At 51.7% G+C, this 11,062-nt stretch overlaps 1 protein-coding gene across 1 annotated transcript in view; it reads right to left on the bottom strand.

Moving 5' to 3' along the window:
- The window catches only part of RPTOR (regulatory associated protein of MTOR complex 1), a 163,041-nt gene that overhangs the window by 56,568 nt on the left and 95,411 nt on the right, over window positions 1-11,062 (bottom strand). Inside the window, exons 15-21 of the mRNA XM_035899198.1 lie at window positions 7,986-8,060; window positions 7,300-7,365; window positions 6,473-6,664; window positions 5,082-5,222; window positions 3,111-3,228; window positions 1,551-1,691; window positions 948-1,106 (exon numbers count right to left, since the gene is read on the bottom strand). Of these exons, the coding sequence (XP_035755091.1) occupies window positions 948-1,106; window positions 1,551-1,691; window positions 3,111-3,228; window positions 5,082-5,222; window positions 6,473-6,664; window positions 7,300-7,365; window positions 7,986-8,060 (892 nt within the window). The remainder of the gene's footprint in view (window positions 1-947; window positions 1,107-1,550; window positions 1,692-3,110; window positions 3,229-5,081; window positions 5,223-6,472; window positions 6,665-7,299; window positions 7,366-7,985; window positions 8,061-11,062) is intronic.

Genomic DNA, 11,062 nt, shown 5'->3' on the forward strand with positions numbered 1-11,062 from the left:
GGAGATCTTCAACCCCCGCCTGGACGCTGTCCTGTGCCCCCTGCTCTGGGTGAGCCTGCTTGGGCAGGGGGTTTGGAGTGGATGATCTTCTGAGGTCCCTTCCAACCCTTGTCATTCTGTGATTCCATGTGTAATCCATCACGTGCAAAGCAGCCATGCACTGCATAAATGCAAGTGAAACCCTCTCTCCTGTGCTACAGCACTTTGCCTTGCAGAGTTCTGCGAGCTACCCAGAGCGTCAGACGCTGGCAGAGACAGGGCCTGTTGAGCAGTGTTAAAAAGTTCAGTGCTGTTACTGCTGCTTATCCGGGAGGGAATAACGGAGAGGGGGTTGAAGGCAGCAGGATCAGCCATGGAACTTTTTGCACAGAAGCAGATTTCCATGAAATACTCCATCTTTTTGCTTTTAAGACACAGCCTGAGGTTTCTTCTTTTTGAAGTCCTATTTTAACAACGCACATCTAAACCTGCATAGGAAATCAGCTAAGTCAGGCTTCCTCGGGGGAGTAACCCAGCAAAGTGGCTGTGCTGTACAGAAATCCAAGCCACATGAAAAGTGACCAGGGGACGCAGTGCCAGCGTGCCCAGGTGCCGTGTCCATGGGCTGGGGTCTCCCCGCTTTCATTCCCCAGCCAATGAAACCGCAGTGGATGTGAAATTCCTCTGTACGCTACATTTCTGTGCTCAAATTCCTAACGGGACTGCTGCCCACCGCCATGAAGCGTACGGCTGGAGCCAAGAGCTCTCATTTCCAGTCCCTCCATCAGAGCAGGAGAGACTCTGCCCTGCCCACAGCCTAACCCAACACAAGAGCAGCATTTCTAGGGCTATTTGAAATTCTGTTGGATTAAGATCTAGCAGGAGCTAAGATCCAAACTTTCCACAAAAGCTAGCGCAAGCATGTGAAGAAAGATGAGCAAAGGCAGGGCAGGGGAGTCCGTACTCACCTATTAGTGAATTCAGAGAGGAGTAAGAGCTGACTCGTCTCATCTTGTCGATGGTCTCGAACGACAGGATGTACTCTTCGTTCTCAGGGCTGCCCAGGGTGCTGCTAGCGCTGCTGCTGGTGCTGAGATTCCCAGGAGAAAACGCAACAGAGCTTCCAGCTGCCAAAAGAAAAGGAGGCAGATGCTGAAACAAGAACTGGCGAGAGAACAGTTTTTACCCAGAGGTGACAGCCCTTCTCTAAATTCTACAACATTCAGAGAAGGTGTAGGCAAAGCCACAGCATCCTCTTTTAAACACCCAATGTTTAAATGCAGAGTAAGCATCAAGAGGTCAGAAAAGATTCAGTTAAAAATCCATGTAAGTTAGGAAGTTGGAAGGCACCTTTTGAGTCCCCAAACACTCAGAAAAATCAATACTAATGACTAAAAAGTTGAAACTAATTATGAGGAGGCCTCTCATCTAAGCCCTTGGAGCTGCCAGCTGGATAATCCAGGCTAAAATTCAGCTTATGCTGTTTTGCACGTGGTATTTCCTAGCTTGCGGGAGAAGGGGGGGGAAAGAAGAGGCAAAGAAAAATGAAAGGACTTTGAAATGTCTCTTACATTCTTCATTCAGGCTGAGGTTCTGCAAGGACTTGTTCAGGTTCCTGGCTGTGGTAACTGCTCGAATGTTCCCATAAGAGCTGACGGACCGCAGCCTGGGTGTACACGGGCCATCTCGCACTGGTGTCAAACTCCCACCCTCTGTGGATGCAAAACATAGCAATCAGAGATGCAACCAAAGCAACCGTAGCCTTTTGGTTATTTCTCAGCAAACATATAACGAAAATACTATCAATAGGAACAGAATTTAGCTATTGCCCTTAGGCTAAAACAGACCGAGGTACGACAAGGGAGCCTCTGTGCACACAATCGGCAAGGACCGCGCGTCTCTGCTGTTTCGCCTGTGATTTTGTCACTTCCAATAAACCCAGGTGAGCCGAGCCTTGCCAGTGCCTGCAGACCACCCCCAGAGGCAGATGACTCTTCCCTCCAGGTCGACGCTGGGCCACTGCCCAGACATTGCGCTAGGACACGCGGCTAGAGCAGATGTCATTTAGTAGGCAGCATTTGCAGGCTTCTGCCTGCTTCTGCTCATTAAAAATCCAGTAAATTTTCTCATTATAAAGACTTATCCTGACCAAATTTCAAGGCCTGGTTTCAACTCGTATTTCTCTCGTGACCTGGATGCTTATAATTTCCCAAACTGTCTCATTTTCATTCCTGAATACGCACACAGTAGCATGGCTTCAGAACAGTTTGTTTTATTTCACTGCAGAGGTGGCTGCATTATGGTGGTGGAGCCAATGCTTCCAGTGCATCCTACATATAAATGCTTCAGGATTCTTTTGGATAAGGAAAAGCACTACAGAAACTAAACGTAACGTTTATTTCCTGCAGCAAAAAGGGCAAATGTGGAGAAGCTTATTTTATTTTCCCACGTGATTTGGTTATTCAGACAACACGGAGATTAAATTACTCATTGCAGAGACAGCACGTGCTCTCGTCTCTAAGCTTCCAGTGCAACAGTCCCCTTATCCTTCGAGATTTCCAATGTACTTGGCATCTAAAGGAAACGCGAGGTGAGCAACAACTTCACTAGGCCTTTTCATTCCTCACACAAAGCAGCAGACGCAACAAAAGGGATGGGAGCGCCGGCACAGAGCACCAAGTTCTGCGCTGTTTCTTGTCTGGTGCTTTGCAGTAGCAAAGAGTTCGGTGGTGAGGCTTCCCGTTAGGTCAACACGACACTGCAGTTCCAGGTATAATTTGTGGGGGCAAAAAAGAAGCCTGGTAAGCCTGTGTACTGCCCTGACAAATATACGTCGGTCTTGATCTGAAGGGAATCCCTTTGAATGTCACGGGGTGTTCAGTCTCTACACCTTAGCTACAGCTGTGGTTTAGATGCCGGCTGAGCAGAGGACGCGTTTCTCCAGTGCAATATATCACGGTGCTAAACAGACACTGGGGCTACGCACCACGTCACTCAACTTCATAGCAACAGCGCTGCCCGACAAATGGCCGCCAGCCAGAATTCCACTGGGCTGGGCAAACGCCTTCAGTAAAAGTTCCCAAGTGCTTTCAGGCTGTACCTTTCCTGCCCACGCAAACACAAGACACTACCTGTGGCAGCTGGGGAAGGGAGAGGGTAATTCTTCTCTTCTTCCATGAACTGCAAGGCGACGGTGCAGAAGTTGCTCTCGTACTGAACCACCAGGTGACTTAAAGCCACCACCAGCTCCTACGGAAAGAGGCAGAAGGAAGAGGTGTTTCATGGTCACGTAGGTCAGAAACAACGGATCAAGGGGCAACACAGAACAACGTGGTCATTATTGTTGATGTGATTGGGTGGCCATCCAGGCTACTGATTTTCCCTTCACTTCACAGGGGTGAACTGAAGAAAGCCAGAGCACCGTTTCAAATCTAGTTCTTCGCAAGTCTTTTATACCTGAACAGGCTCCCGCTGCTCTCTGGTTCTGCCCCATATTGTCAAACGGATGCAGCGTCACAGAAAGCGCCGAGCTGGCCCCTAGCACCCAGCTCCCCTCCTCCTGTGCACGCAGCAGGCTGGCCCACGGGAAGCGCCACGAGGGAGACAAGAGGCCCCTGGGGACACGGCTCAGCTCTTCCACGAAGAGCCCGGGTGTTTGAATCCTACGCTGAGCCGCGCAGTCCAATACCGACCTGCAAAGCCAGCAGCTAACGTCAGCACGGTGCTGCCTCCCTGCGAGGGATCATCGGGCCGTTCGTTCTCATAGCTGCAGCTCGAGAACCTGAACTAACTGGGGTGGGGAGGGGAGGGAAGGTGCAGTTCAGACCCTCAGTTAGGTACCGCGTGCCAGGCACTTGGAAACAGCAAGCAGGAGAGGTGGCGAGCTGGCTTCGATTGCTGCTGCTCTCTGTCCGGGGGCCTGATCTCCACAGCAGAGATTTATGAATCTCCAAGAGCACATAGTGCGACACGCATTTCTCTCTTGAATTAAACTGATTAAATGCTGGAACAAGACCACAAAAACTAATCCTCACAATGCTGCTGACAACTGTCAGGGTACTGATGTGCCAGTTAAGCAAACGCAAAGCATTAGGACACCGAAGTACCCCCATCGGGAACAATCCGGAATGTCATAAACTGTTTCACGTACTATTGATGTATACTGGTGCATCAGAAGCTGTAATTCTCCAAAATCTGAAGAATTCCTTTGCCTGCCATCCCATCCTTGTGGTTTCTAAAAGCAGCAAGATCTTTTTCCTGAGTAGAGCTCTCCTTTTCTCCACAGCACCATTCCTCCCTCTCCTCTTCCTCCCTAGGACTGTCACATACTCCATGTTTCTAGCAACACGTTACCACTTCATTTAAAACCTGAGATCCTGTAACACGCAATTTTGCAGTCAAACCAGTAATCAACAGAAGCACATTAGCAGAAGAGCAGCCCAGCAAGAACTCGCCGTGTTCTGTGCACCCAGAAAAGACATCAGTGTAATTGCTCTCCTTCCTTATCCCTGTCTTCTCATTCTCTTTAAATTAAAAAAAACAGGATACAAGAATTCCCACAAAATCCCACGATTGTTACTCCCATTTCAGACACTTGCTCCATGGAACGCACGAGCTGAGTCAGAGGTCCAGTGTCAACCAGCAGAAGCATTTTGATCCTGTCAGCACCTGGACACGACAACAAACTACACTGGACTTGATTATTCCTGTCAGTAGGCTCCTCGTATTGCCGAGTAAAGGAAATAATAAATAATAAATAAACAAAGGCTATAATGTGGGCGTGAGAAAGGGCGAGGGGATGAAACAGCCTCCCCGAACGCTGCTGCATGTGACCACCCTGAGCCCGCGGCGCAAGGCTCCGCGCGAGCCTTCAGCCACAGCAGTGGGATCACGATGCTGCTGCTGCTGCCTTCACTGGTGTCGTCATGCGCGCGTGGTGCTTCTCAGCAGGCACGGAAGTTAAAAGCCTTCACGATGAAACATGTACTTCCAGATGAGTCAAACTCATTGAAAAGTCTATTAAATAATGCACGTGCTCATTGGGCGCAGTGCAGGACTCAGCACGAATCCACCAAACTTCCCCACCGCCGGCCCTTCCCTACCTTTCTAACCATGGGGCTCCCATCGTTGATGAGCTGGGCCAACATCATGGCTACGTTGTGATCGATGGTGGTGGAGTGATCGGTCCGTTCGGCCGAGTTGCCCACAAACGTTCCCAGCGCAAAGACTGCAGCACAGCGAACCTGCGAGAGACAAACATTCATTATTATTATTATTATTTTCCTCCTGTTTACAGCCTGAAGTTTGCCAGTGGGATTTTCTTATCCCCACAAGCAGCACCTCTGGAAACCTGGACTACCATGTCAAGTAAATAGCGAGGGCTAAACAGAAGCCCATGGAGAGTAAAAACCAAAACAGATTCAGCAAAGCCCGGAGTTTTAAATATTGGCACATGCAGCGGTACATTTAATTTCCCAGAGTACTTGGTGACCTTCCCATGGGTGATTTTTCCAGTTGATGTTGCCTAGAATATTAATTAACAGGAATAAGGTACACAGGGAATTACTGTTGGGATGCGAAAGAAGAGCGCTGAACTACAGTCGTCAGGTAAAGGCGTACGGAAAGGTAGAGGATGACGGAAAAAAGAAAAGGAGAAATGACAGTAGCTCAGATCAGGGTGAATGTGCCAGATCACACGAAGAGCAGAGGGATCAGCTGGCTCGGTAGTCTTACAGCTCGCCTTGGCAGAGGCTGCCAACGGTGGGGATACGGCGCCGTCAGCGACTGCAGGACGTGCACGAAGCAGGAACGCTCGCTCCGGCTTCTCAGGGCGGTGCGGGGGTGCGGCGAGGAGTCAGCCCGGCCCTGGCACAAATGCTGCTTATGGGCCGGGGGGAAGATGGGGCCAGAGAAAGGAGGTGGAGGATACAGGACAGAAAGACTGGATGCAAAGGGGGACCTAATCTATAATCGCCACACGTTAGCAATGGTGCTGATCTCCAGGCTTCCTTCTCCCCCGCGCGATGCGATTCCACCGGGGTCTGACAGGCTCTGTCAATCACAGCCAGGCTCTGCTTCTCTCTTGGAGTTTGTCACAAAGGTAAAACACATCCAATTAAAGCTGCGTTTTCATGTGTACCAGGAGGAGAACACTTCTCATACCCGGCCAAAACGGCTAGAGGGTTCTTTGCAACACACAGTGCGCTTGGGGACCACGTTTTTAACAAGCTTCTGATGTGCATGTAAGCAAAGCCCATGGTGTTTCCTAACGCCGGTGCCAAGATTCCAGGGCTCTGGGACTGTATGAACTCCCCCTGCATTTCTTGGGTTCCTTCTCTTGCAGGGCACAGATGATGTGCAATAAGGTCTTTTCTTTGGACCAGACACAGTCGTAAAGCTCTTGAAAGCCCTGGGTTTTTTAAAGTATTTCTGTAGCCCTCTGCCAGAATTCTGACAATTCAGCTGGCGTTTACTTAAAAAGTTGGGTTTTTACCTCTGGTATTGGATCAGAGAGGAGACTGTAGAGCTTTTCGTGAGCGCTGTCTCTCACACCACACCACCTGGCTGAGTCAAAGTTCTGCCAAATACGTCCTAAACAAATGGCCACCCACTGACGCAGAAGAGGATGTGGATCATTTAACTGCTCCAGGCAAATAGCAATCAGGTTTCCTTGAAGGCAAGCTTCCTAAAACACAAATCAATGCAATTTATTTCGGACGACAGCTTCCCACTACGCCATCAAAAAAAGAAGATTATTTCTGAAACAGACAGGAAATCAAGACAAAATAATTATTCCGTGGCTACGTACTGATTTGGTTATAACATACCCTTTGGAAGCAGCACGACGGGAAGGTCAGCTACGTGCCGCTCTAGCTAGTTAAATACTCGAGCGTTAGAAATACTTCCTGTAACGCACAAAGCCTGATTTTCCCTCACTGGAAATACTCCTTGCCCCTGTCAGAGCCCCAGGGTTTATGGCTCATTCCACAGACCCTTCCCAAGAACTTTATCACAGCCATCAAGCTTGCAGGACAGGAGTGTGGCACGATCCCTTCAGCAGCACGCCGGCGTGCCGCCTGGAGGGGCAGCTGCCGAGCGACTGGCTCCTTCACCTCCGCTCCCAAGTACGTCGTGTGTTTGCCGCACCTCCAGGTCAACTTTTCTTTTAATCCACACAAAAATAACGTAAAGCAATCTTCTATTTCATTTTTCCAGGTCAGGGTTGTGCTTTAACGCAAGGCAGGAGGCTTTTATCAAAGCGAAGGCACAATGCGGAGAAGAGGAGGAGAGAATGAAAGGGAGAAGGTCGTTGGGACTCACCTGCCCAGTGTTGTAGTTGTTAACGATTACAGCCAGGATAAAAGCAGTCATTGTCCTGTGTTCAGCCTTAAAACAACACACAACTAATGGTTATCTAGAAAACAGGCCGGAGAACAGCCAGATCCCACGCTTTCTGAAACACGAGCGTATTCTAAGCGCGGTTTGTATCACGAAAAAAGAACAAGAGAGGGGAAAGCGAGCTAGAGCTCTGTTGTCATCCAGTCCTGTCACCAGCCTCGCCTGAGACGCCCCGTCAGGCTGCCGGTACGGCCCCCCCCAACCCGCCTCCCTGTACGGCTCTGGAGGAGGCGTACGAACGCCCGCTACAGGAATCCACAGAAGACTTTTGCAGAGGGAATTAGGGAAGTTACGGCGCAGCTGGGCTGCCTCTGCCCCCGGCCCCCAGCCGCCCCAAACTCCCATCGTCACCGCTGCGTAATCTGCGCTTATAAAACCTTAAACAAGTTTGCAAATTCTTGTTCAGTTTGGCCGCCCCTACCAGGCAGCCCGGCTGGAGCACTTGTGACTCCGCCGTCCCCGGCGCCTCTCCCCAGGGGTGCAGGGGGCGCCCCAGGCGGCGGCAGGCAGCCCTGCCTTCGCACCGACCGCCTCCGGACAGCGGCAGATAAGCCAAGGCAAGGTAAGCAAACGCCGGAAGAGTCTGAATAAAGATGATTTGTCCTTACTGGCATATAAGGATCGGCCAAAACTGAAAGGAAATACTTGTGACCGTTGTCCTTCACAAGGTCAGCTTGGCACGACTGAAAAACAAGAGAAAGAAAGACACAGTGAGCACAATACCATAAAAACATTTTTTCCTCCAATGATGTACGAATATTTCGTGGCTTAATCGTTTTTCTCCAATTTCATTTTCATTTGAGATGCAACATAACCCGCAAGGCCTCCATGGGGGGCTGCAGCCCAACATCCCCGCAGCGGACGGGCCGACAGGGCAGCGCAGCGTTTGAAGCGAGGAACCCTCGGCCACCCTCCGACATGACCCGAACGGCTGAAAACGTGGCCTCCTGCTCAGGGGCAGAGTTACCTTTGGCATCTCAGTCCCACATGAAACCTTCGCCGCTATTTAAGAGCCACCAAAGGCAAAACCGAGGAGGAATCTGTTGAATTTTATTTTTTTTACATTTAACAGAGTAAAAATTATGTAAGATTAGATCTTCTAAAAGCCCCTGCTCTAATTCTCCCCTTGATTTCCGATCCCACGTCAAGGCAATTAGCTTACCGCAGATCAGGTTTGCCGGTATTGCTGCTGGCTGCCACGGCCACACGATAGCTGCTTGCGCTGCGCGTCCGGACGCAGGCGGGCACTCCCGGGCACCCAGCGCACGGCAACCGTGGGTGCTCTTGGGGTCCCCTCCTCTTCCCTCGGCTGCCCACCCCGTCTCACCCACAGGGCTGCAGAGCCAGGGAAGTTTCTGGGCGAGCCTGGTGCGTGACCCTTCTTTAATCAACCCAGCACCCCCTGTCCCTTGGTTACGGAGGTGCGGGTCGATAGCACAGCTCTCCCCGGTTCTTTCTGTGCCACCGTAGCCGATTTTGGGGCTCAGCCTGGCAGCCAGGATGGGAGAGTCTGGTGAATGTTGAAGTACCGCCTCCCACAAGCAGGACAACTCTCGGAGACTGCGGCACGCGAGAAACCGAGCACGCGTTTCTCCTGCAGTGCCCCACACCACCGAGCGACCACCAGCACACCCGTAAGGGCGGGGGGCGGCGGCGGAGTTGCTCATTCTTTACGTATTCACCCGTTCTGGTCTGCCCAATCCCCCGCCTGGGCAGGGCGAGGTTGTGGCAAGCCTTCAACTCCCCTACACACGCGAGACTGCTCGCTGTATTATTTGGCGGCGTCCTAACGCGCGCTGAAGCGGCACGACAGGAGCAGCACGATCTCCTACTACACACAACCGAAAAGCGCAGAGCAACTCCGCCGCCCTTAAGAGCCTGCGAGGGGAATAACGCCGCCTCTGCCGGGCTGGCGTCAGCAGGGGAGCGCGCGCCGCGGGTTTGCTAACGTACCAGCTCAGGCGCCAGGTTGACGTGTTAGGGTCAAACCCGAAGGATGCACACTAGGACAGCGACAATTTAAGAGAAGAAACACTGCCTCGGCCATCAGGTTCCCCCGTGACGATGGCTCTGTTGTGTGCTTCGCGCCAGGGACAGGATCATGTATTTTTTATCAGGCATAGAAGGTGGAGGGGGGAGCTAATTTGTTGAAAGGAGATGGGATGGCAAGGCAGAGATGCAAGAGAATATTTTATCATTGAAGGGAGTAAAGATGCTGGCTTTGGCAGACCAAAGAGCAGAGGGGATGGATTGATGCCAGGCTGCAGCTACCAGAGGCTTCCCTGGCTTCTGTGTAATGCTGCACAAAAACCAGGCTTCCTCGTCCCCCCTTTTCATTCTCAGTGTGAATGCTTTCTGTTCCTTACGAAAAACCACCTCTTCGCTGTAACGCAGGCACAGGCACCACCGAGGAGCAGGCTGCCCACCTCCACACTGCATTCACTGCGCCGCCGCTGCTACCCAAACACCCAGGCTCGAGGGAGGGAGGCAAGGTCTGTGAAGCCAGCACGCTGCTCCACCGCTCCCCGCCTGGATCCGGTGAACAATATGGAAAGCCAGCAGCGGTAACACCTCCTCCGCCGGGAATAAGCAGCTCCGCTTGTGAATAATAAGACAACGCGACCAAAACAAGCTGCGGGCTTGGTGTGAAAGTTCAGAGCTTACATAAAATATAAAGTTCCCAGTGCTGAGGAGGGGCTGCACAGATCTCCTCTCTCTCCTTAATATAACGTGTGCGCTGTGTAACTTATCCCTAAACTTCTCACGGGCTCCTGGAATACAGCGGCACTGCCGCAGCTCCGGGGTGTCCCGGGCCGGCAGGCTGGGGGGTGAACCCTCACCCCGCGGTGGGCAGCTTTACCGGATTGTCCCCAGGGAACACTGAACTTGGATGTCTGCATTCACCGTGAGCCGAGACCTGGCGGTCCCAGTCCTGCTGACTAAGGCACATCTGGCAGGCGAGCACATCTGGCAGGCGAGCACATCGTTTGTGCCGCTGCGCTGCTTTAAAGAGCGTGAGCAATGTTGGTTTGCTATTGCCTTCAGCCAGTTCTTTGGAGGGGTGAGGCCTCTTCTTCCCCGTCCCACTTCAGTACTATTCCCTTTTTCAGTGCCGTTTGATGTGCGGCTGGTTTTGGTCTTGCTTCAATTCCCGATTATAATCCTTATCGCGGGTGGGGGGCTTTCTTTTCTCCCCTTTAAACTCAAGTATTTAAGACTTAGTGCTGTTTACCAAACCCTATCAGTGTAGCACACAGTGAATTCCTGACCTGAGCCGTTTGCAAGCGTCACAGCCGTCCCCACAGCGCTCCTCCGCCCACCTCCGCCTGCCAGAGCCCTGCAGCAGGGAACGCGCAACCCGCGCTTGCTCCGCAGGCGGCTGTCTAGGGACGGCTTCGGGCAGAGGGCTGGAGCCCTCAATCCATGGCCTGCGGCAAATTGTCTGATTGTACATGGAATTAAAGCAGATTAATCTAAATATTCCGGTGTTTATTAGGGACACCTGTAGATCACACAGGCACAATTCCGTCTGAGCTGCGGCGCGTCTAGAGTACCACTGATTTATCCTGTAACTTTTATGACAAAACACAATTCTTCACAGCTCACCGAAGGCATCGTCCGAGCGGACGCGTGGCACGCTACACCGCTGTCTCACGGCAGAACACCCTCCTCTGCCTCCCTGCCC

The sequence above is a fragment of the Egretta garzetta genome, unplaced genomic scaffold (assembly GCF_000687185.1).
Source record: "Egretta garzetta isolate BGI_Z169 unplaced genomic scaffold, ASM68718v1 scaffold131, whole genome shotgun sequence".
Taxonomy (NCBI): domain Eukaryota; kingdom Metazoa; phylum Chordata; class Aves; order Pelecaniformes; family Ardeidae; genus Egretta; species Egretta garzetta.